The following is a 27,498-nucleotide window of genomic DNA, read 5'->3' on the forward strand; positions in this document are numbered from 1 at the left end:
GAGCAAACGGCCATCGCTGCCAATTTGAAATCTTGATGTAAAAACTGTGGAAATCAAGTCTGGACTTTCTAGACTTGATTTTTATTTTATTACCGTTTTCAATGGAAGATTGTTTTCTCAAAGGGATAATTAAATTACATTTTTAAGTAACTGTGACTTTTTATCTCACACTTCTGACTTTTTTTTCTCAGTTTTGAGATATAAAGTCAGAATTGGGAGATATAAATTCAGAATAGTGGAAAAAACGTCTGAGCTGTGACACAGAAAAGAAAAAATGAACTTATTATTATTATTTTTTAACCAAGGACTTAAGTGTTTTCGATATATTTTTAATCCATGAGGATTTGGAAACCTGGTTGATCACAAATATATAATATAATATGGAATATTACAATTGAATGCAACTCTTTTCACCTATAATATATTTTAAAATGTAATCTATTCCTGTGATCAAAGCTGATTTTTTTGTTTTTGTTTTTTTGCAGCCATTACTCCAGTCTTCAGGACAACAAACATAATTACAAAGAGTAAAAAAAAACATAATTATTTCAAACCTTTGGAAGAAAAAAAAATGTAAAATAATATGCATACTCAAGTCAAGGATTGTAAAAATGGCTAGAGGTGCTTTGACCTTTAAAACCAAAATTCATGAAACTAAAAACACTAAACACAATAGTGAATACACAGAGCTGTATCAGGTGTGAGGTATGTGATGAGTTTATTCTTTTAGCTTAAAGAACTGATCCATAGCAATGTCTCGCATGCAGTTTAACTCACAGACTACAAGCATGATGCATATAAAAGCTAGTGATTTATGTCTTATGCTATTTTGATATTCATCTCATAGAAATTCATAATATATCTAGAATTCATTTTCTCAATATATTTCACATTCACATGGAGCAGTTACACTTACGACTGTGTTTATGTGGAGCATACGAGTCTCTGACATGAAACGAAATGTAATGATAACATTCATAACTTTAAAAATGTAAACAAATACACACTATCCCGTCAGTCTTCAGTCATTGTGAAGACACGTCAACATTGATAAGAGGAATATACAGAACTAGAATCTTCATTTGGTGAAATACGCAGCAAACAAAATGCCAAAACACAATTCCTCAGTGTTATTTATAAAAACCGAATGCATTATACAAATAAAATGCCCATATTTCACAATAACATTTTAGCTCCAACATAATCAAAAAGATTATATTTTCCATATAACTTTAGCATAATTTAGTATTTTTGTGATGCATATAACCTTTTACTTTAAACCTTTCACATTCCCTAAATAGATTAGAATCCATAATTTATGCATTACAGAAATGATACAACAGATTGCATATTTCTACAAAATATTTACACATACGAGAGAAATCTTTAAAAATGCAAAGATTCGAATGCTGAAAGATGCAGTTTTGTCTTAAGACAGCTACCCGACCCAGTCAGAGTTCATATACAAAAATGGACTCACAACCGTTGATGAATCCCGCTACGATGCAGAAGTGAAGAAGATGGGAACAGATGATCTCTAAATGATTTATTAAAAACAGTTCACCCGAAAGATTAGAATTCGCTGAACATTTACTCTCCCTCAAGTCATCCAAGATGTAGATGAGAATGTTTCTACATCAAATTTGGTGAAAGAGACTCCAAACAGCTGGTGGATTGGAGTAGTGTGGATTACTTGTGGATTATTGTGAGGTTTTTATCAGCTGTTTGGACTCTCATTCTGACGGCACCCATTCACTGCAGAGCATCCCTTGGTGAGCAACTGATGCAATGATACATTTCTCCAAATCCAATGAAACTAGTGTACGCCTTGGATAGCATAAGGGTGTGTTCATTTTCAGACAATTTTAACTGTTGGGTGAATTATTCCTATGAAGCTGTTTCAAGTGCAATATCAGCGACGCAGCTACAGAAAAGACTGAAATCAGACAGGTTTCACAGTTCAGGATGTGAGGATGTCTTGAGGTTTTTAATGAAAGTGTTTGCTGCATGCTCTTGCGTAGGGAAGGCACGTGTGCGAATGGCTTTCTAGCGTGTTGAAGAGAGACCTGAGAGGCACTGAGCCATTCTGAAATACTGAGTGGGAAACTTGTGTGACTACAGGTGAGCCTTCATGCAACTATAATTACACGTGTATCGACAACCGACCGCAACAGTCAATAGAAGAAAAGAAGTACATCAACTCTGTCTCAAGCAACCTCGCAAAAAATCACGCTCACTTAAAAACAAACAAGAGAAATGCAAAATTCTCCAAACAAACACAAACTGTTGAAAAAAAAAAGACATTTAAAGAGGAAGTGTGTCATTTCTGCACTTACAGAAGCACCAATATTCCTGTTCAGTTACAGTAACTCGTGACGTCTCAACAAGAACACACAGTCCCATATCTTTTACTAGTGCTATATTATTGTGCTCCCAAAATGGTGTGGTTACAGCATGTACCTTTAGGGTTTGACTAGTAAAGTTATCTAGCCAAGTTTTGAACCACTGACAACCAATTTCCTGTTTTTTTTGTTGTTGTTGTTGCATCAAACGGAACAACTGTTTTCTAGGTGATATATTAAATATGTACAGTATATTTATTTTTATTTTGTTGGCAATGTAAAATGAACTGATATTTCATATATCACAGTGATTTATTTATACCATTAATAGTAAAACCATTGATATTGCAAAACATTATTACAGTTTAGAATAACTGGTTTCTATTTTCATATATTTTAAAATGTATTCCCATGATGCAAAGCTGAATTTTCAGCATAGCTCCAGTCTTCAGTGTCACATGATCCTTCAGAAATCACTCTAATATGCTGAGTTGATGCCATTTTGTGTTATTAATGTAACATGATACATTATAAATCTCTTCATTGTCTCTTTTGATCAATTTGAATTATGATAATAAATACTGTATATAATCTATATCATGTATGCTTTAATTACACACTCTGTTTTAGTATATTTCGCCATTAAGGTCTGGTGCAACCAGTGGCACAAGAATCACACACTTCAACTCTAAATGCAACACACTGAATGTATCTCCGACACACAAATCTGCTGAACAGCACACAAAGAAAATGGATCAGATCACAACACTTAGAGAAAACGACAACATTTGGTCCATCGCCATTTTCGCCAGCGAGTGAAACAGGTTAGACGTAGCAGCTTCACTGCCTAACTCATGCCAATCACAGCTCCAGAATAGGCACAAAGTTCAAGTATGCTCAGGCATAGACATCCACATCAAACAGACAAGGTCACCTGACCCTGACAAATAAGTTGTAAACAAGGTTGTAATGCTACTCTAAACGCCGTTTCCTTTGTCTTCCACTTCCTTCTCATGTTTGTCCTTCTTGTATTTGTTTGTGGCATTCTGCGTCAGGCTATCATACGACAGCGGAGAGGACGTGGCGGGCGTTGCATCAGAGTTTTCCCAAGCGCTGTTATTATCGCACTTTTCATCGTCAACAGACTCTTTATTCGGGACCTTCCCGTTTTGCTGCCTGGTCTCTCTGTGTGCATTACGGACCTTCTTTATACTATGTCGGACGATGTGGCTCCTATAGGCTCTCTGGATGATTGCAGCAGACATATCTTCATGCTTCCTGCGCAGGGTTGTGGTGATGGGCTCGTAAGAGGACTTCGAGGGGTTGGAGGCCATGAACCTCTCTTCCATTTGTCCGCGAAGGATGTCCATCTCGCCGCCTTCCCCGAGAACCCGTTTGGTGAAAGCGAACAAGATATCCAGACAGTGGATGCGTTCGCCGCTCACCATCGGCAGATCCATGGAGATCAGCTGCAGGCGGTTGGGCTTGGGGATTCGCAGAGGTGGATCCAGAGAATTGGCGAAGTCTGACAACTTGTCGTAATCCATGAACTGCGAGGCTTTCGGGTCGAACTTTTCCCAAACCTCGTAAAACCTATCGAAGTCGTCTTCGCTCAAGGGGTCGGCGCTCTCCTCCGTGGCCACGCTGAAGTTCTCCAGGATGACGGCGATGTACATGTTCACAACGATCAGGAAGCATATGATGATGTAGCTGACGAAGAAGAAAATCCCGATGGGCGGGTTCCCGCAGTCGCCTTTAACCTGGCTGCCGGGGAAGGTTTTATTCGGGTCGCATTCGGAATCATTGGTAACTAACATTGGTGCCAGAAGGCCGTCCCAGCCTGCCGAGGTGGTGATCTGAAACAAACACAACATGCTGTTGCCAAACGTCTCGAAGTTGAACATGTCGTCAATGCCGGCCGATTTTTTGACGTAGGCGAAGTTGGACATGCCGAAGATGGCGTAGATGAACATGACAAGGAAGAGGAGAAGACCGATGTTGAAAAGGGCAGGAAGTGACATCATCAACGCAAACAGAAGGGTCCGTATTCCCTTGGCACTTCGGATAAGACGTAGCACACGGCCGATCCGGGCGAGGCGAATGACGCGAAACAGGGTGGGTGAGACAAAATACTTCTTAATGACTTCTGCCAGGAACATGCCTGCAACGACAGAAGGATATAGTGATTTTTTTACAACCAAAATGACAGATTTTCACCCAACAGAATTTAATAAAATAGGCTTGTTTTTTTTGTGTGTCCTTCTAAATTCTGAATCACTTTTAAACGACATTTTCAAGGTATTTTTTGCTTTAAAATACAATTTAATAACTTGTTGTGACAAGCGCTACAGTATATAAATTATTTTGATAGTTGTCGTATGTCCAAAAAAATTTATGCTGAAGGCTTGTTTATTTTGTGTTTTACCAAACTTGTACAAAATAACTTTTAAACAAAATTGAATTTGAGTAAGTGCATAGATGGCAGCAAGTTTATTAGGCTGCTGTCACTTTAAGACCTAGGACCAGATTTACTAAATAGGGCAAATTAGCAAAAGAGTGAATTCTAAAACATCGCTGATGGGCGTTTAAGTCAAATAATGGCGCAAATACCAGTCATTATTGACGAGCGCAAATTTCAGTAAACCACGTTGCATGATTCATTTTAATACTCTCCTCTCATAAATTTTGCAATGGGAACTATTGTGTAAATACATATTGAGTAAAGTCAGGTGCAAAAATAACTGCATCCACGCCTTTACAGTGCTAATTCTTCACTGCGCGTCTTTAGTAAATCTCTACATATTATTTTAATGATGGTTTGCGCTGGCATAAGCTGTTAGTAAATCTGGCCCATAATGCACAGAATATACTGACTGACGCATACTTAATTTTCCCCCAACTATTTATGTTCACAAAACATTGGTCACCAATTTGACCATTCAAACATGTGACCATGGGTGTTTTCGGTTATTGCGCATAATTTACATCAAGCACACACCACTCTTTATTTTGTCATTCATTCATGCTTCTTTATCACACTAACGTGTCAATAACTAAGTAGTACTGCACTTTTGTGATTATTTTGCAGTTAAATGTTAGCTGGTTTGTAGAAAAGAAGATATTTTGTTGATTATGCATTGCATTGGTTGATCACGCAACTGTAAAAAATGGAAGGAGTATTAAAACAATTGCTTAGTAAAGGTTCAATTCTTCATCATACTGCAGATCTTACCAACTATAGACAGGATGACCACGATAAAGTCGAATACATTCCAGCCGACGGTAAAAAAGTACTGTCGTAGCGCAGCCATCTTTAGCACACATTCGCTGGTGAAGAGCACAATGAAACCAACATTGATCCAGTACAGCACTCCCATCGTTTGTTTATTCCTTGACTGCTCTTCCGTCTCCATCATCATAATGAGCATATTGAGCGAGATAAGGACCATAATGAAAATGTCAAATGCCTGTTTGGTTACGAGGTCAAAGATGAATCCTTGAATCTTGTTCTAAAAACAAATGAGAATTTATACATAAAAAGATGAACATCAAGTCATTCCAGCCCCTTTTTGTTTTATATCTTCTGTGAGGCAGAATTGTTGTGCTTCTCTATTCCTCATAACAAAAGTGGTCGTGATTTATATAGGGGAAATCTTAACAGCAGTCTATATATATATATATATATATATATATATATATATATATATATATATAGAAAAAAATAACCAAAAACTTTAGATTTATGGAAAAAAGAACAGATTAGAGATTCTGCCTCATTTTGGATTTCATAGAAGAAAAAAAAGAAAAGTTATGGCATGATATGATGACAAGAATGTTTTTCAAAGAAATGCTTACTTTTGGCCTTGGAATGGGTTTTTGAGGTTTTTTTGAGCCTAGCTTCTTCATAGCGTTGTAGTATTTCTTTTGCTCTTCTGTCATGAAAATGTCTTGACCCCCAAAGTAAAGACAGAAGAGACAAAAAGATCATTTTGGGACTGAAACGGCCTGGCTGTATATACTTTGTAAAACCATTTTTGTAGAGCATCCATTGGGTACACACACTTATTATATATACTCAGAAATATCTGAGTCAAAATCATTTCAAATGTTTTTTTTTTGCAGGAAACTAGCATTAAAAGAAACAAATATTAAACAAAATTAGAAGCAGATGGCTTTGTCGTCAAGCTTATAGTATATATACTTATCTTTTTCTTCTGCTGATTGAAGTTGTCAATGATGACGCCAATGAAGAGATTTAATGTGAAAAAAGCTCCAAGGATGATGAAGATGACAAAAAAGAGGTACATATACAGATTCACCTCATACTCTGGTTGCTCATCTACCTGCAGAGATGGAGATGATTATAAGAATGGTGAATCATAATTGTGAATGAAATATTACTGAAGCAGCTGTGAAATGACAATTAAAAAAGACTTACATTGCGAGAGTCTACCGCTGCATACATAATGGGCATCCACCCTTTAAAAGTGGCCTTGACAAAATGAAGAAAACTTGACATTTTATTTTTTGATTTGTGTAATTATTTTGCATGGGAAATAATATTTTATAATACAATCTAAATCAAAAACTCTCTCATATTTATTGACCATCAAATGCTTAGGGCAGCCTTACCACTTGTAGCAGGGCCAGGTATCCATTTCCTACATTGTCAAAGTTAATCTTCAAATTTCTCCATTCGAGTTCATCGGGGTTTCCGAGACACTCCGTTATATTACGGATATCTGTGGAAGACATTCGCTTTCCCGAGGTTTTGTTTACACATTCGTAAAACTTCCCGGCGAAGTAGTTGACGCCCACGATGCTAAAAATGAGCCAGAAGATGAGGCAGACCAGCAGGACGTTCATGATGGAGGGGATGGCGCCCAGAAGAGCGTTCACAACCACCTGCGTCAACAGAAACATCACAAACTCACAAAGCGTCATGAATAATGTGCAATCGTCACGGAAGCACTTTGTTTTACAGATCATTCAATGATTAATTTGCCGCAACTCAAAAATGAACAGTAAAATTATATTATATTGATAAAATATTGTTTATTTCTCATGTTTAGCTAGTGTTTTTATAAAAACGTGACTTTTATTGTTTTTTCCATTAAATATTTTGAATCTTCTTAAATATAATGGTGGATTGGATGAAATGATTATTCATTTGAGTGAAATAAAAGCAGCATGCTGTTAGGTAATTTCAGAGTGAAAACATCAATATTGATATCACATACGTATATAACTTTTTGCCATATCACCCTGCTCTATTATAGGCCTGATACACCCGTAAAACTAAGTGCATCCGTATTTTATTCTGTTGACATTTGGTAAAGAGAGGAAAACACATGAGTGCAATGAGAGTCTGCCGAGTGCGTAATGGTTAGCAGTAACAATGACAGGAGGACACATCATAACCGGCAATGACCATAACGATCGAGGGAAGCTGGGAAAAAAGAAACAGGAATGGAGGGAAAGTTCTTGGTGCAAGTCGATCTGTGTACTCACTATTTTGTCTGTTTTATAGTTTGGATGATTGTGCAAAGTTCAGAATTGAAAAATCATCTGAATCTGAAATGTGACCACACTATGTTGATTTGGAGCAATTTAAAGAAATTAGGCTGCGAATATATAAAATATAAATAATAAAACATATACAGTATAAAATATTACATTTTGAATACATAATCTCCCTTTCTCTTTCTCTCTCTATAATAGTGAATTTAACCTGATAAAATGATTATCTGTGATGATAAATGATAAATAAATAATAAAATGATCATTTTGTATTATATTATAATATAATTTATATAATTCATATATTATTTTACAGGAATCGAAATGCTATTTAGATGCCTCTCAATTCAGTTCTGAATGACGCACAATCTTGACAACCTTGGCATGAAAAAGCATGACCTTTAAGAAGTACGGTGAAGCCAGAGTATTAACGTTTACTGTAAATGAACGAACACAAAAAGAAATGAAAGCACATGTTAAAGGCACTCAGCAGCACAGTGCATTTCTAGACACTGTCAATACAAACAGAGGAGAGATCAGTGATTGCCACGTGAGGGGAAGTCATTGCAACGTCACAAGCGTTTGGTCAATAACAGCACTATCGACCCCCGCCCCTGAGCTCATTACATAAAGCAGCACGTCAATGCTCCCTAACATCGCTTGCAATTCACAGCTTGTAACTGTTTGACGATGACCAGACACAGGATTATGTCACAATTGAATTTCAATGGTTTCAAGCACCCTGCTGCCAATAAGAAGTTCTTGTTCATTGTCTTTTAGGACGAGTTCATGTTAATCAATTTTACTCAATTTCTAAAAACATTTTAGGGAAAATCAAGACACAAATCCAGCTTATTTTCTGCACTGTCTAAAATGAGGAAAGTGTAAAGAGGTTGCCGTCAGTCTTGTTAACTGATCAGGTTTATTGGGGACTCATGCTGTGACACACTTTTAGCTGGGACAGTGAAAGGACGAGACAGAGGGAAAAGACACAATCATGATCTACTGTACAACAGGCACACATTTCCTCTACGCTCTACAAGTCAACATGAAATCAATTTGAACATCATTTAGACTGTATATTCATTTTTTTACCTGTTTTATAATGTTTAATGTATACTTGAATATATCTATCATGAAAACAAGTCATCCACTGTTTAAATTGCTACAATCTGGAGTAGAAATGTATTATCTCTTTAAAAACTTGTTATCGGCCTATAATACATTTTTATTTTTAAACAGCCTTATGTGCAATTTACATGTTTGATTACAAATCACTTTAATATTACATTATAAAAATAGAGAGATTATCATTAATTCTTAATGTGACGGATATAGGCTACTGTGGCTACAAATAAACAGAAACGGACTCGACTGAAAAAGCAGGCTATTTTCATAAACGTAAAAAATAAATGTATTTCTATTTGATTTATTTATTTCTGTGTGACTAATTTTGAGTCCGGATACATTAATTCATTATGATCAATGTGTCACTTATTCTATAGTAAAACATCGATTCTTTTGAACTTAAATATTTAACAAAGCATGCAAACAAACGGCCACTGTTATCATGTTCGTTTTGTGATTGAGTAGTTCCAGTGACTTATTTCTAAGTTTTCTGATAACTTCTCTTTGTTGGTGAAATGATGGGGTTGCGTGACGTTGTTCATGAGAAGCGTGTAAAGGGCGTGTTTTAGTGAAGCGCAGCGGAGCTTCAGGCCCTGATTGTGGAAACCCTGCACTATTCTGACCTCGGTGCTACTGGCCCGAGGCTATTACCCCCGCCCAACCCCACCCGGCCCGTTTTAAGCCCTGGCTTGCACTGGCCTGACAGTGGAAATGCAGCTATTGATTGAATAGAGTCCTCTCTACAGTAGTCAACATTTGAAGTGTATCAAAACCTTTCATCAAAAACCAAAACAATACCCGTTCTTGTCTTAGGACAGCTTTGATTAACTTTTGTGATCCATTTCAGAAGTCCTTATATAGATGTATATGATCAAATTCCATTACGTTTCTATGTAAGCAGATTTAAAAAATAATGATTTATATATGTAAATGAATAAATAGTCCACATTAAGAGATTTTACCCTCATTCCCTCAAAGCGTGAGAGGGCTCGGAGCGGTCGGAAGGCTCTCAGGGTTCGGAGAGATTTGATGGCGCCCAGCTCTGAATAATCCAGGGCGTTGGCCACCAGGCTGATCAGAGAGACCTACACATCAACAGAGCTCATTAGGAGAAAAGCAGTCTCTGCGGGTTCTTCTTCTAAATGTACAAATGTCTAGTTCACTCTGTTATCAGACAGCAATACCCACATGCATAACACACACAAAAAGCCATCATTTCCAATGCACTCTTGATAATGGTGCTTTTATTGATGTGCACCTGCTGCCTGCGTTGTTTTAGCCCCCAGTTCACTAATCAAAGACTCATGCAAATCTCACTACTTATCGCAAATATCTGCAAACTTGCAGACAAAATCTGAGCTAAATGCCAAATAGTCCTGTCATTTCACTGTCAAGAATTATAAGTGAAGGAATTATTTATTTATTATATATAACTATTTATCTATTATACATAATAACTTTTATTTCAGCTACAGTACTTGCCAATGCAAATTATTTACCTGATAAAATAAAATAAAAAGCAAAAAATGTTTCTATATATTAACAAAACTTTAATGAAAACTAAAAAGAAAACATATAAGTTATTCGAAATAGTAATAAAGTGTTAAAATATATAATAGTATCTTATCCCTATTATGAGGAATGAAATGATATACGTGTAAATTAATGACAGCATAATTATCAGTTTTTGGTTTTACATACACCTTGCAGAACCAGCTAAATGAAAGTAATTATATATATATATAAAAAATGCATCATGCTTCTTTCTTGACCATCAGTGAATGTTTGCACTATTATCGTATTTTTATGAGTCCATCAAATAAAGTAAAACATCATTTAGACTCTGCTAGAAAGGGTTCAAATATGCAGAAGATCCTGAAAAAAAACTTAAGACAAACAGGACCTGGAGGATTTTTCTGAAGAACAGCAGTCAATGTACATGCTCATAAGAAACAAGAGACAGACATCGCAAATCATTCAAGAAGTATCAAGCATATGGGAATTTTTGAATGGGGTAATTTTTGTTAAATTCATCCGTTATTTTTTCTTGTGGACTATATGTAAACATCTGTATGTGAAATAGTTTTATCATTATATAGATTCTGCAAGGTGTATGTAAACTTGCGACCACAACTGTCTCTGTAATCTTGTGCAGCACATATTATATTCAATCAAAAGCTGAACCTACATCAACAATAATAAAATCCAGCCAGCACCAGAGATTGGTGAAGTATTTGGCAAAACCATAGGCGACCCATTTCAGCAGCATCTCCAGAATGAAGATGTAGGTGAACACTTTATCAGCAAATTCCAAGATGGTCTTTATGGTCTTCCTCGAATTAAGGTAAATGTCCTCAAATGCCTGAAAAATGTTGGAGATGTAAAGATATAAAGGGTTAGAATTAAAATACTGATTTTACATGCCCATAAAAACCAACAATATTTGTGTGTTCACGTCAAACGTCCAACTCTGTTGAAAGCGAGTCAAGGCTGTACCTTGTGACACACTGACAAACAAAACAACACGTGCACTTCCCTCACCAGAGCGCCACTGCTGAGCAGAATCATGAGGATGATGAAGCTCTCAAACCAGCTGTGCTCCACGATGTTATAGCACGTCTGTCTCAGCAGCCACCATTTCTTCCACATGCCCTTTTCTGCATCCACCTGGCAGCACGGGAACTTCTGGACACACCCTGAAAAACAAAGAATAGATCTGCAGAGATTAACAAATAAGGTGGTGAATAAGTATAATAATGAGTTTGATTTAAAAAGACAACGTGGGATGGACTATTATGGATTATTATTTTCTCCAACATAAAGCGAAGGTTTGAAGTTCAAATGTCTATAACGTCTACAAACACGCAGCTTTAAACTTCACATTACATGAACTGATGGACTGGAGTGCTGTGGATTACTTCTGGATTATTGTGATGTTTTCATCAGCTGTTTGGACTCTCATTCTGACGGCACCCATTCACTGCAGAGCATCCATTGGTGAGCAAGTGATGCAATGCTACACTTCTCTAAATCTGTTCTGATACAGAAATAAATTCATCTATATCTTGGAGGGAATTTTTTTTGATGTTGTCAATTTTTGATTCAACTTTTCATTTTTTCCAAATACTTTTAACTAACTAGTATGAAGGCAGGAACATCACAAGCAAGACTGTTTATCACATTAACTATGAACATGCCACACTATGTTCATAGTTTTACAATCACAAAGTGGTGCCACAAATTTTGTCCATAAATTTTCATCTTAAAGGAACACTCCGACCAAGTAACCACTCCGTCCAAGTAACATTAGCTGTGCTCCTACGCCTATTGAGAATATAGTTCCCAGTATTTATATGATTAAAAATGGCCTCTGTCTCATATAGCCTTGTTATTTGTACACGCTGTGACTATATAGATAACAACATGTAAATAGGAAAATGTTTGCATTATTTTGTCACTTATTGGGATTACTATGCTAACAGTATCCATTTACATCCAGTCTTTGTGCTAATCTAGGCTAGCGGTGGGTGCGTCAAATAACACTTACAGAACGCACAGAAATGAAAAAGGTATGTATGGACTTATCTAACTCTGGAGGATACTGTGAATAAGCTAAAGTCCCAAAAAGTCAGAGTGCTCCTTTAAGAACTGTTGTTTAATGTTCCTGTTGTGAAATGTTTGTCTTGAAATGGTTAAAAAATATATTTATTTAAAACAAACACCACTTAGTTATCCAATCCTATGACATTTGAACGTTTTAAGCCTGACTTAAGCTTCAAAACATAATAAATCCATGCAAGAAAAATATTATTAATACGCATAAAATTTATTCAATAGAAAAAGCATTCAAAACAGAGACGGAACACGTGATAAAAACCATGTGTGCCATGTGTTATTCTGCCTATTGTCATTAGGTTAGTTAAATTCAAACACTATTGAAAGTGATTTGAGTCTTCAGATTGAGTGACGCACAGACAAATAAAACAATGTGCATTTCCCTTCAGAATTTTTAAGTGTTTATTTGGGCCCATTGTAAATAACATGGCATTTCCCACCGTCTTATTATGGTGAAGAAACTATTAGCAGCATCACCTGGTGTGAAACAGGCTTCTGGATCCGTAGATTCCTCAAGTTCAGAGTCCAAAGCATCTTCTCCATCTTTACCAAAGTGTCTGAGGTCCACCGTGCTGCCCTCCGAAGAGCTGGGAGCCACGTCAGACAGCTTCTGCAAGAGCAGCACAGACACACGTTACTATGACAACACGGAGGAGATGATACATGTGCACAGGGTCAGTCCGTCGTTTCAGCTGAGTCACTGTGCAAAGTAGAAATAAGCCTTGCTTGGTCTGATATCTCGAGTGCTTAAAACCATTCATATAGAATATGACGTTTTGGTTTCTTTTAAACAGTGGGGTACTTAACAAATTGCTCTTTCTTTAACCCCTTTGAATCCGTGTATCATTCGTTTTTTGTAGTGGTGTACCCGACTAAGGATTTTCATAAATGAATCTCGCTGATATTCGACAGATAGTCAAATCATATGTTTGGGGGCGGGGCAAAATACATTGAGTGAAGTCAGACATTCGACAGCCATAATCACTGATGTTAACACACAGGGAAAATTTTTAACAAATGCCTCACAGATACAAATGGGGTAAATAATGTTTTTATGTTTGGATTAAAAGATAAACGTCAGCGAAACCCTAACAATTCATAAATAAAAAACATTAAAAAAAAAATGGACAATGGCCCGGCGAGGAAGAGGGAGCCACAATTCAATAATGTTTAGGGGGCCCGGAAACCATAGCGGAGCCCCTGATTGTACAAACACTGAAAGTTGAATAAACACTGAAGCTGAAATTATATTAAGCCTGTCCTGGTGAACATGGTGGAGTCTGCTAAAAATGTACCATCAGTTAGATTTTCAGCTAATGCAGATTGTTGAATGATGCAAGCATGCTATGATGAAATTAATATGCAACCAAGACGTCTGGATGGCTCGAGTCCTTGTTTGGCCCAAGACCTTTTCTGTCTAATGTCATTTCGACAATCAGTTTGAGCAACAATGCAACTGGTTTGGATATCTACTGTAGTATGTTTCAGTAATGGAACTCCCAGATAAAAGTGATTACTTTGGATAGTTATTGTTATGCATTTATGAATTTGGCAGACGTTTTTATTCAAAGCTACTTACATTGCATTGAAAATAAGCATTTTATCAGCTCATGCATTGTGTGGTAAGGTTGCTATCACAATGTTCTCTACAAGTTGCCTTCAGACAAAATCTTCAATCAATCCGATGATGTCAAATACTCTGTGATCCTTTATAAGGCTTGTCCAATTAATTTAATTCTGAATAAGAACCGTTTCTTACAGAAGTTTTAAGCGGCCATGCATTATAATTTTTTTCCTTCTTGTTTTCCCATTATAACGACTTACTTTTCTAGTTATCTCAACATAACGAAAAGACGTTTTCTCGTTATAACAATGAAAGCCTAAAATAGAAAATTAAATTAAGTCGTTATAATGAGAAAACTACTTTCGTTATGTTGAGATAACGAGAAAATTAAGTCGTTATAATGAGAAAACAACTTTCATTGTGTCGAGTTAATGAGAAAATTAAGTTGTTATAACGAGAAAACGTTTTTCATTATGTAGAGATAATGAGAAAATTAAGTCGTTATAACGAGAAAACGTTTTTCGTTATGTAGAGATAATGAAAAAATTAAGTCGTTATAACGAGAAAACAAGAAGGAAAAAAATTATAATGCATGGTCGCTTAGAACTTCCATAGTTTCTTGATTGTTAGCTCTGTATAGCTGTGTATGCATTTGCAGAGAGACCTGAAATCAATTGTAACTCAACGATTGAAAGAGAACGCTAACACTATTATCTATGACTGAAGATGAACGAGAATGATATAAGTGTTATGGCAGGATCTGAAGTGCCCAAACAATCCAATAGATAGAAACATATTCTTTTTTCATGCATGGTAAAAGCTGTCTAAACGGTTATTTGGGAAGCATATTGAAAAGGTCTTGCAGGTCTCCTCTCATTGTAAACCTTGAGAGCATCTAACAAATGCTGTAAAGATAGATCACATTAAAGTTGTGAGACAGAGAACAAGGAAAAAACACTCACTGTTTGGTCTGGAGGTAAAAAAAAATGGTCAGAGTGCTAGAATTATGGATACATCAATGGGAACAATAATACAAAATAATCTGTTGATGTCTTAGAGGTGAACAATCAGATATAGGATTGCAAAGGGGTGGAAAATTGTCAAAAATCCCTGGAATATATATATTTTAATAAATCCTGAAAATTTTCCAAAATTTCTGGAATTTTTCCAAAATTTACTGGAAATTTTCCACCTTTTTGCAACCATAATCAGAGATCATGGCTCTTTTTTGGAGGCTGGGGGATTTTTATTCCAATTTACACCCAATTTAGCTTACCTTCAGGCCATCCAAGATGTAGATAGAAATGTCTATTAAATGTAGAAATTTAGCAATCCTGTTTGAACACTCATTCTGACGGCACCCATTCACAGCAGAGGATCCACTGATGATCAAGTGATGTTATGCTACATTTCTCCTAATCTGTTCTGATGAAGAAACAAACTTGGATGGCCTGAGGTTGAGTGAATTTCCAGAGAATTAAAATTTTGGGGTTAACCTGTAATGTGCTGAATTATAGCACAAGGTGCATGGTAAATAAAAATGACAATTCAGCTTTCCGTGGGAGGCAGTTTTATTCAATAATTTGTGCCTGTCATTCCTTAAAATGCTTCCTAGTGCCTCTGTAGGATTTTTTGAGTGTCAGTTGAAATCATATCACCCTTCACAAACCTAAAGCAGTACACATCTTAGAACAACTTCAAAGAGATTGGCATACTGTACGACTGCTCAGTGAATAGATGTTTATATGCCCAAACCACAGACCGCCACATCCTCGTTTCCCAGCAGAAAGCAAATGAGCGTGTTATCATGAGGCTAGCATTCACACTCAGCACTTTAATGGCAGATAATGCGATCTGAAGACCGATATTCCATGACCTCTCGCATAGTGGGTCAAGCTACATGTTGATGTAATCCACAATGCACTTACTGCAATTAACCCGACCGGAAAATATGAGAAATTCAGTGACACTACTGAAAAGCTTTCATTTTTGGCACCATGTACGTGACAATAACAACACCAAATGACTTTGGTTATGGTAGTTTACTCACCAAAAGACATCTGTTATTCAGGTATTTAGACATGAACTAGGACCTTCAGTGAACACAAATTAAAAATGGCTTCTAGCCTAAATTATGTGTGCATTATACCAGCCTGGAGCATGTAATGATATAATGTGCCATCAATAGCAGTTTGTTTCCTCAAGTTAGGGTGCACTGCTGTGATACTGCAAATAAAATTCCTACAACCACCATTTGAAGAGTCCTTTGGTGTGCACTTATGAATGTGGTGTTGGAAAACCACTTGTCTGATGTCAAACAGACTTTAGGGTCCCCTTTTTGCGGTTTTAATGCATATTCGATGATCGAATCACGATCGGATTACACTTGACCACATCAAAAGCCAGGAGTAAATGCACCCAAGATGCATTGAGATCAGATCACTACAAAACTCATGTGTGGTGTCTAAAGAAAAATGTTGATAATTTCAATCATTTAAGTGCCATGTCAAATGTAGCTCACATTTGCCCAGCTGGTTCTTGGTATCTCACTTCCTTCCCCAAATACAAGCATTTCTAAACCCTAATAACATCCTGTACTGTGGGAATATTCATAGAGAAGGGATTGTAAAACCATACACTTTATCTTTATCCATTAAATGACAAAAATAATCTGAATTATGTAATGTATCAATGTTTTAAAATTCGGCTAATGTCAGAAATGCTTCTGACTTACAGTATATCCTACTGTTAAAAAATGTGGGGTGATTAAGATTTTTGGCTGCATATTGCTGTTTTAATTTAAAAGGGGACACTTTGTCCTTAAAGCGATAATTCACCCAAAAATGAAAATCAATCCATGATTCACTAACCCTTAACTTTTTTATGATGGATGGATGCAGTTTATTGGTTGTCTATTGGACTATTGGATATCACCCATTCTCTGGAATTAAACAGCTTGAAAGAGCAGGACATTTTAAAATATAACTCTGATTGTATATGTCTGAAATAAAAAAAAAAGTCATAAACGACCCCGGATGGCTTGAGTAAATTATGGGGTAATTTTATTTTTTTTGGTGAACTATACCTTTAAAGGTATACTCCACCCCAAAATGAAAATTGTGTCATTGATCACTTATCCCCATGTTGTTCCAGACCCGTAAAAGCTTTGGAAGATCATGGGGGCAAGTGATTAATGACAAAATTTAAATTTTGGGGTGGAGTACACCTTTATGGTCCTGACTGTAGCTATATTTTATACTTAGTTTAGGGATGAAAGGAAATGAGAGTGAATAATAATAACAATAAAACACATTTGAGACAAAATTAGTTCTCTCTGCATTAACACAGCCAAAATGATTTAAAAAAAAAAGTATGCACAAGGGTTAAAAAATGTATATGTAAAGGAGACTTAATTTCTGCTTAAAATCTCCCTGGTCTATCTGAGGTTTAAAAAAAAAAACTGAAACCAGCAGCTTACCTCTTTATCATCTAGGTCTGAAGAAAGGCTACTGAAATCCTCAGTGTTGAGGCACTCAAAGTCTGACTCCTCGACAGCGATCGGGACACTGACGGTCAAGCTTGGGTTGCTGATAAAATCCTCTGTGTCACTATCCATGTCCGTACTTCCGATGCCTTTAACCAGCTCTAGTGAGGTGTGGTCGGAGTTTATTTTCTTGCAGTTTCTCAAAATTATGCTCCCATCTATGGTTTTCTTTTTTGGCTTCTGCTTTCTTATACAGCCACTCCGGAAGAAATTCTGAAGGCAGGCCTTGACTACAGCAAAACCTTTCTTGATTCGACCAACCGCTATCTGCAGGTTGTTCTTTTCAATATCTTCTCCGGGGGCTGCGAGGTTGTCGGCACTGAATGAGCTGAGCAGCAGAGCGAGGAACAGGTTCAAAACCTGCAAAATTTGGAAGGAACCAACTATAGATTGACACAATTCAGATTTTTTTGTGTGTGTTCATTTGTTAAAAGTTAAAAGCCATACATACCACCAGATTTCCAATCACCATGACCATCATGTACACAATCAAGCACAATTGCGTTCCTGACACTTCCATGCAGTCCCACATGGTCTCGATCCACTCTCCACACAAAACCCTGAAGACGATCAGGAACGAGTGGAAGAAATCGCTCATGTGCCAGCGAGGAAGCGTGCAATCCTCAGAAATCTTACACACACAGTCACGGTAGTTCTTCCCAAACAGTTGCATGCCCACCACAGCGAAGATGAAGACGATGATGGCCAGCACAAGCGTTAGGTTGCTCAAGGCGCCAAGAGAGTTACCAATGATCTTGATCAGCATGTTCAGAGTCGGCCAAGACTTAGCTAGTTTGAAGACTCTTAGCTGTGACAATAAGGGGCATAAAAGATTAGTTTGGGCAAGTAGAGATGCACATTATATATATATATATATATATACATATACTTTTATAAGAATCTGCCGATGTGCAGATTTCCTGTTGTTTTACATTTGGATTACCTTTGAAGTCATCTAATGCTGATTTAAAGCTAATCTTTAAATATATATATATATATATATATATATATATATATATATATATTTTTTTTTTTTAATCATATTTATTAAAAACAATATTTGATAGCACTGTTAAATATAGTATTTAGCAAATCTCACTTATATTTTTATAAATAAAACTATATTTTTATGATGTACATTGCAATGCTGTGATGTCTAAATTCACTTAAATAAATACATAAATATATAGTTTTAGGTTGTAGTGTTTTAATTATTTATTTATTTTTAATTAATTAGTTTTTATATAAAATACTGTACAAAAGTTTGGGGTTCTATAAGGTTTTCCAATGTTTTTAAAAGAAGTATCTTAAGCCCAGCCAGGTTGAGTTTATTTGAATAAAAACACAGTAAAACAATGGTATTGTGGATTATTTTACCCCAGTGAAAAGTTGGCAGTTCAAGTGAAAATGCAAGCCTCATTGTGACACAGCCTTGGATTTTGACCAAGACAAGGTAACTTTGAAACATCAGTTCATATTGTACCTCAGATTGAAAGGGCACCTATGCTGCCTCTTACATGCCTTTTTAGGTTTAGAACATAGCCATTAGGTGTAATGAGATACTCTTACCAATCTGAATGGCCTAAGAAAGCCGATTCCAGGCAAACAAAGTTCCAGGAGACTCAACGTAACTATGATGCTGTCGAAGATATTCCAGCCTTCCTGAAAGTAAGTGTACGGGTCCAACGCAACGATCTTGAATATCATTTCTGCTGTAAAGATGGCTATGAAAACCTGCATGCGAGGAGACAATTCAAGCTTTTTAAATGAACAACAACAATAATAATAACTATTATTATTATTTATTTATTTACAAACCTAGAGACACCTGCTGACTAAATTGTGATTAAATCTTCAAATATGTAGATTGGCTTTTATTGATAATAATTTCTGAGAAAACATCACCTCAGGAAAAGTGGTTTATACTCTTATTAAAATACGAAACATAGTTAAAATACTGTTTTAACACCTTCTTTTATAAATGTAATGTACTAGATTCTTTTAATTAGTTAATTCACACTCCTCCATTTCAGTGGGGTTGCACACTAATAACAGTAACTATTTCTAGAATAAGAGACCAAGTCTCACAGTTTTGTACGATTTATTAAAATGCTGCTATAAATGTTCTTACCACATTGGCGGTTGTGAGCACTTTAATAAAGGTGGCATCCATGGGGTGATACTCCATGGCCATGAATGCGGTGTTTATCACGATGCAAATGGTGATAAACAGATCCGCAAAGGGGTCCATCATAACCATGTTGACAACTTTCTTTATCTTCAGCCATGTGGGACTGCAATCCCAGATCAGATAACTCTCTGCAAACTCGAACCAGCACTCCACACACTTCTGTTTCAAGACCTCCGACACTGCCATGTTCAAAAAAAAAAAAAAGGACCACAATCTAGGTCAACTAGTATGAATTTCGGCAAACAGAAATGAGCAAACAGGCACTTCGTCAAAAGAAGAGAGTTCATATTTTATTCTGTGAAAAATGAAAAGGACCACTATGAAAGTCAATGAGGACTAAGGCTGTCAAACTCCAAAAAAAAAAAAAAAGCATCATAAACTTTAAGGGTAAAATTGGGTATAATTCCCGCCTTTATTTGACACTTATGAGGGGACTTAGTTCTTAATACATTTTAAAACTACAGTACATCTAACCTAAATATTTTTTCATGCAGTGCATTTGTGTTTAACAATTTATAATGTGGTTTAATCATATGTATATTGTGAGGAAGATTAACTTCAATTTCTACTTCAATAAAAAAAAGAACAAGTAAACAGTCAGTAATAAAATAAGAACAAATAAATGACAAGCAATGGGACAAACAAATACAATAACAAGATATAACTGAAATTAATAGTGCTTTAAGTTTCTCATGTAGGTGTATCCGCAATATTCAGGTACAATAAAGTTACAAAAGTTATTTAGCCATAAAATAGCACTGCTTAGTTTTCAATGTATCAATAACCTTTAATGACAGACAGCGGGAGTTTATTTTTATTTTTGTGGTTCCTTTCTCTTTAAGATGCACGGATCTAACAAATACTGTTACACATAAGCTGTGTTTCTCAACTGTTTACATTCACTTAATAGCTTATATACCAGTCACGTATGTCATAGTATGGACTGTGTTTACATAAATACTCATCAAGATGGGAATTTTTGGTATGTGTTTAAGCACAAAACATAACTTAATTCTGTAACCGCGCGCAGTTTCAGATGCAGCTTTGTGTGCCTGAGATTTGGGTGTGAACTCACAGAAGGGTCTCTGAGAGTGCACTAGTACTAAATTGAGTTCTCTTTGGCGTAATATTGCACTTGAAGATTTAAGCACGTGCAAATGATACATTCTGTCATCTGTCCCGTGTGTGAAATATTTATAGGAATACCCAGCGTTACAAGCGCTGAACCAGCAGGAATAATGCACAATTCCCGTAATCCAGTGCCAAAATTCAACTTTAGAGATTTTTATGGTTCCTTTGCATTTTTTTTAAGCTTGAAAGACTCGATTAAGCTTCAAAAACTTGATTGCACTTGCTAATTTTGCAACATCTCACTCCAAAAACACAGCGCTCAAATTATAGGTTCACGTTTTTAAAAAATCATCTTGAGACTTTGCATTTCTTTTCCCGTTCCACTACCCGATGTCTCACATTTTTCAAAGCAAAAACACATTCTGTGTGATCGGCCCATAAGTGTGTTTGGCATTTAGGGCTTCTTACGGTCAGCAGTGTTGTTGCTGCCACTTGCTACGCTCAATCCTCGCTGTCTCGCTGTTTGCTCATGTGGAAAAGCCCTTGAAAAGCTCTTTGAATCACATCTGCGTCGATATTCTTCATCTGTGTCAAACTGTAAAGAGATCACATCAACAGGAAATACATCAACAAATGTTAAGATGTTGCTTCATTAGTGTTTGCAAGGCAGCGATGTATTGCTATTCATCAATTATTATATGTATACGGGTTCTGCTCATATAATTAGAATATCATAAAAAAAGTTTATTTCACTAATTCCATTCAAAAAGTGAAACTTGTACATTATCTTCATTCCTTGCACACAGACTTATATATTAAAAAAAATATCTATTTTAATTTTGATGATTATCACTGACAACTAAGAAAAAATCCCAAAATCAGTATCTCAGAAAATTAGAATTTAACTTAAGACCAATAGAAAGAAAGGATTTTTAGAAATCTTGGCCAACTAAAAAATATGAAAATGAAAAGTATGAGCATGTACAGCACTCAATACTTAGTTGGGGCTTCTTTTGCCTGAATTACTGCAGCAATGCGGCGTGGCATGGAGTCGATCAGTCTGTGGCACTGCTCAGGTGTTATGAGAGCCCAGGTTGCTCTGATAGTGGCCTTCAGCTCTTCTGTATTCTTGGGTCTGGCATATCGCATCTTCCTCTTCACAATACCACATAGATTTTCTAACTTTGGACCACTCAGCAGCAGTCCAGTCCTTTTTGAAGTGAGACGCTTCTGATGCTGTCTGTTGTTCAAGAGTGGCTTGACACAAGGAATGTGAAGCTGAAACTCATGTCTTGCATACAACTTTGTGTAGTGGTTCTTGAAGCACTGACTCCAGCTGCAGTCCACTCTTTGTGTATCTTCCCCACATTTTTGAATGGGTTTTGTTTCACAATCCTCTCCAGGGTTATCCCTATTGCTTGTACACTTTTTTCTACCACATCTTTTCCTTCCATTCGCCTCTCTATTAATGTGCTTGGACACAGAGCTCTGTGAACAGCCAGCCTCTTTTCCCCATGATTGTGAAGCCTACAGAACTAGACTGAAAGAACATTTAAAGGCTTTGCAGGTGTTTTGAGTTAATTAGCCGATTAGAGTGTGACACCGGGTGTCTTCAATATTGAACCTTTTCACAATATTCTAATTTTCTGAGATACTGAATTTGGGATTTTCCTTAGTTGCCAGTAATAAACATCAAACTTAAAAGAAATAAAAATTTTAAATATATCAGTCTGTGTGTAATGAATGAATATAATATACAAGTTTCACTTTTTGAATGGAATTAGTGAAATAAATAAATTTTTTGATGATATTCTAATAATATTACGAGCACCTGTATATATATATATATATATATATATATATATATATATATATATATAAATATATATATATATATATATATATATATATATATATATATATATATATATATATATATATATATATATATATATATAAAAGACAAAATATCTTTTATTTTTAATGATAGACTTCAGATTTTTGGCTGGTGGAATTTTTTTTATTTATTTTCATTTAGTTTAACAGTTCTTTTGTTGCCTTGCAAGCACTTCTGATTCATTTTGGACATTTTAACCACTTTGAGAATGTCTTTGTTTGTGCCAAATGGCACTGCTATTTATTTAAAAATAGCAAGACATTATAAATGTTTATAAAATACAGTAACATGCTTTTTATAATACAAAAGTTCATCAAAAATAAATTAAAGTGCCCCTATTATGGATATTTGTAAACATGTCACATTGAAACATTAGCATATTGCCCGCCCACTTGTTGTCTTCTCATGTTGGTCTGAATGAAAATGCTAATTCTTTTTTGAAGCGTAAAACAGCGTTTTCCCTGGTAAAAGCTGAAAAAAAAGCAGTACTTTGCTCAAAAACACTGCGTTTATTATGAAATGCTTTAAATAAATACAATAACATGCTTTAAATGAATGCTTTAACACACCTTTGAATAAAAAACTGAAAATAATGTGTATTTAGCTTTTTTTATATGATTAATTGATTAACTCAACAATAAATTTACAAATGAATCAATTTTCAAAATATATGTTAGTTTCAGTGTGTTACTGAATATTTTTGTGTCTTTGCATGCTGATGACATGCTGTAATCCTGGAAAACAATTCAAATTCATTCTCACAGTCTGATGACTCGCAGGCACACACACAGAATCCACATGCAATCTCTGCAGATTTCTGCTGAAAGTGAATCTGATCACTCATAAGTTCCCTGCAATTTTTATTTTAAATTTGAATTTTGAATTTGCTTATGCAGCTCTTTCTTTCTTTAAATCCATCTCACAGAATTCTGCAGATTGTCGCCCAAAATCAGCATAAAAAAAGGGACGCACATATTCATGTCAAATAAAGAGAAAATTATTGTAAAATTGTGCTGTTTAAAATGAAGCATTGCACAGCAGCGACAGCACATGCATCATATGTGCTTACGCATGTGTCGTCAAACGTGGGTTTTTTTCTGGACATCTCCGGCGTCAGTAATCCAGAGGGTGAGTTGGGTGAAGACGCTCCACATGACACTATCACCATGCCATTGCTGTCGACCACGTACCGTGCTTTTCCGTTAGAGGGTAACAGTATACGTGGAGTCGGGCTGCTTTTGCTAAGAGTGCTGTAAAGCCGCTCGGATCGAGAGGGTACAAACAGAGAGTCTCTCCGGCTGCCCGTTTCCTCACACATGCTTTGCTCGTCGTCAGCATAGTTGTTTTCTGAATGCACACGCCCGCGGAAGCTGAAGACGCTACCTTTGCTGTCCCGGCGTGGGGTGCGGATTGAGCCCTGAATACTCAGGGGGGACTGAGGAGAAAAACAACCCTTACAGATACATTGACAAAGAAATTAAGACATTCGAGGATCTAATCTGACTAAATGGAAGAAGAAATCCCAATTTACATCAAATTTGCCAATCCAAATTCAGCAACACATTATCATATATAACTATAACGATAACTAATATAAGCATCCACACCAGTGCATGATAATTAATTGGCTGTCAATGTTTTTGTTTATCAGGAAATCATTCCAGGGATTTTATTATTAAAACTTAATAGTTATAGCTAATGTTATTGTTCCTAGTTTTTGCTTTTTTCTAATGTAGGTTTCCTGGAAATCCTGTCTTTTATTTGTATTTTTAATTTTACAGTAATGACCTAAAAATGTGGTAAAAATTAAAATGTAGAAGTTCAATCTGTGTATTTAATAGCAGTTTTTAGTCATAAATGAACAATTTTTCACTTTTAAAAAATATTTATGAGTTTAGCGACAAGCGGTCAGTTTGGACAAGCAATGGTGGGAGAGAACAAAATGGTGAACAAGTGGATGATTATGCTGAATATGAAAAAGTACAGTGACGTAGGAGAAAGATGACAATGTGAGAAGATGAAAAGTAAAAGCTGATAGGTGTCTTTAGTTCTGATGAAGTTTAGATGAAGTTTGTTTTTCTCAAAGCAAAGCAATAAAAAAAAAAATCATTAATTTATTATAAACAAGGATGAGATAAGAATGTAAAAAAGTCAAATATAGTGCTGCCAAACAATTAATCACATCCAAAATAAAAGTGTTGTTTACATAGTATATGTGGGTGTGCTGTGTATATTCATTATGTATATGTAAATACAGACACATGCATGTAAATATTTAAGTATTAAGTATATCAATAGATTTATATAAAATATAAATTATATGCATATAAATACATATATGCAAATACTTTCAAAATATATTGTGTATGTGGTGTGTATTTATATATGTAATAAATATACACAGTACACACAGATATATTATGTATAAAAACTTTTATTTTTGATACGATTAATCGTGATTTATCGTTTGGCAGAAGTGAGCAGATTCAAATCAATTTTTAATGCTGAATAAATTAGAAATGTCTATCTATCTATGATATATCTATTCCTATGTAAAATATTCAGTATCACTTAGATTCTCAATCACAAATCAGATAAATAGATTAGACCCATGTATATATGATTGTTTTTTTCTAACCTGATGTGGAGACGTGTAAGTCCTTTCATGTGAGAGCCGGATTTTTCCATCAGCAATCAAACGGAAGCTGGCCTTTCTAGCAGTCCCCTCCCTGTTGGAATCCTCCTCTTTCTCGCCTTCCCCCTGACGCTGTCTCTTTTTCCTGCGGTTGCGTCTTTCTTTGGCACTTTTGGAACTGAGTTTAGAGGCATCCGAGGAAGAGTCTGTCTTTTCTCCGCTCAGCCCATCACACTTGGACAGTTCAGCCATGGCCTGCCAAGCAATCATACATCAAGATTATACTCACAAAGTAAAGGTTTTTTGAATGTTTCCGGCATTTACATTCATGCATTTTGAATCAAACCCACTACTTTGCTACTGAAGGTGCAATACACTAACATTTGCATGGAATTCAAACCCCGTTTGAATGAAAACCCAACAGACCTGAGCTTCCTCGTCACGTCTCTGCTGGAGCATGGCACTAAACTCCTCCTCTTTCTTCAAAGCCTCATCAATAGTGGCCTGATTTTGTTCATCATATGCCATGGCAACCACAGCCAGGATCAGATTCACCAGGTAGAAGGATCCCAAGAAAATGACCAGCACAAAAAAAATCATGTAGATTTTTCCTGCGGCCCGAAGAGTCTGTAAAGAAAAAGTTCACGATTTGTCTATGATAAACATAGGAAGCTATTCATGTCAATTCTTTACGATAATCTTCTTTTCCATACAATGAAAGTGGATGGAGACTCCATAAATGACAAAAACACCACAATTATACCATAACATAGTCTACAGTATATGGCTACATGCTAAATTATATAACTGATTTGTGTGAACAGCCTGAAATTGTACAGAAATAGACAAGAGAAGAAACTGCACACTTCATAGGTTCATTCATTTCTGATGAAACAATAGTTCTGAACACAATGGAAAAGCACCTGTTGGTAAAGATTCTCCCAGTAGTCTTGAGTCATCAGTCTGAATAAAGCAAGGAAAGCCCAGCCAAAGGAGTCAAAGCTTGTGTAACCATAATCTGGATTGGGCCCTGCTTTTGTACAGAGATAATTATCTGGACACTGCCTGAAAAGCAGACATGTGAGACAGCGACTGTCAAAAACTCACCATGTAAAAAAACTAAAATACAGCTGCTGTTGAAGAATTATGTTTGAAGGGGAAGACAATGCCAAGGTTTGTAAAGAATTTGATACACGTCGCTTACCCAGCATCACTGCTTTTCCCACAGATCATAGCATCTTTCTTTCCGGATTGGAAATACTGATTACCTAAAGGAAAAAGAAGAATACTATTCATAATAGAACTTTTTACATTTATATTTTAATATTCTTTGCTTGTACTTTTTTCCCCACTAAAAAGACCATATGACCAATGCCTGGCAATTTTCTTCATTGGTCTATTTTTGGCACCTGGTAACATAATTTTGGTGCAGAAAATGGACCAATGATGAAAATAGTCTAGACTGGCCCATTTAAAAAAATGTTTTGCAGTAAAACAGCCCTAATATATGACAAAAACAATAAAGAAATCTGGTTTGATAATTTTGGTGCAGAAAATGGACCAAGACCGGACCATTTTTTTTATTATTATTATTTTATTTTTTTTGCAATAAAGCAGTCCTACTATATGACCATTTTCTTCATTTTTGTATTTAATATTTTTCATTGGTTATTATTTCTTTGTTTATTTTTCCCCAAAATAACCATATGACCACTTTCTTAATTGTTTTTGGTGCAATAAATATCAATCAATGTATGGCCATTGTCTTCATTGGTGCATTTTTGGCACAAAAAATAACAATGAAATTTGGAGTAAAATAATTGAGCAGTTTTAATATATTAGTATTTTCAATATTGGTCCTTTTTTTATTTATTTGTTTTGGGGGCATTTATAAAAAAGCTTTAATACATGACCATTTTTTAATACATGACCATCTTCATTGTTTTTGGTGTCAAAAATGTACCAACGAGGAAAATGGTCATAATTAAGAT

At 35.8% G+C, this 27,498-nt stretch overlaps 1 protein-coding gene across 1 annotated transcript in view; it reads right to left on the reverse strand.

Annotated features, from left to right (window-relative positions):
• Positions 1-710: 710 nt before the first annotated feature.
• LOC127965566 (sodium channel protein type 1 subunit alpha-like) overlaps positions 711-27,498 on the reverse strand; it is a 45,919-nt gene continuing 19,131 nt past the window's right edge. The window contains exons 8-27 of the mRNA XM_052566390.1: positions 26,712-26,775; positions 26,431-26,572; positions 25,934-26,134; positions 25,511-25,762; positions 23,942-24,307; positions 21,444-21,570; positions 19,845-20,083; positions 19,283-19,447; positions 18,165-18,521; positions 17,648-18,073; positions 13,083-13,215; positions 11,532-11,686; positions 11,179-11,352; positions 9,953-10,075; positions 6,975-7,247; positions 6,781-6,834; positions 6,548-6,685; positions 6,198-6,302; positions 5,575-5,851; positions 711-4,503 (exon numbers count right to left, since the gene is read on the reverse strand). Coding sequence (XP_052422350.1) covers positions 3,320-4,503; positions 5,575-5,851; positions 6,198-6,302; positions 6,548-6,685; positions 6,781-6,834; positions 6,975-7,247; positions 9,953-10,075; positions 11,179-11,352; positions 11,532-11,686; positions 13,083-13,215; positions 17,648-18,073; positions 18,165-18,521; positions 19,283-19,447; positions 19,845-20,083; positions 21,444-21,570; positions 23,942-24,307; positions 25,511-25,762; positions 25,934-26,134; positions 26,431-26,572; positions 26,712-26,775 — 4,955 coding nt within the window. The 3' untranslated portion in view covers positions 711-3,319. The remainder of the gene's footprint in view (positions 4,504-5,574; positions 5,852-6,197; positions 6,303-6,547; positions 6,686-6,780; positions 6,835-6,974; positions 7,248-9,952; positions 10,076-11,178; positions 11,353-11,531; positions 11,687-13,082; positions 13,216-17,647; positions 18,074-18,164; positions 18,522-19,282; positions 19,448-19,844; positions 20,084-21,443; positions 21,571-23,941; positions 24,308-25,510; positions 25,763-25,933; positions 26,135-26,430; positions 26,573-26,711; positions 26,776-27,498) is intronic.

The sequence above is a fragment of the Carassius gibelio genome, chromosome B9 (genome assembly GCF_023724105.1).
Source record: "Carassius gibelio isolate Cgi1373 ecotype wild population from Czech Republic chromosome B9, carGib1.2-hapl.c, whole genome shotgun sequence".
In the NCBI taxonomy this organism is placed as follows: domain Eukaryota; kingdom Metazoa; phylum Chordata; class Actinopteri; order Cypriniformes; family Cyprinidae; genus Carassius; species Carassius gibelio.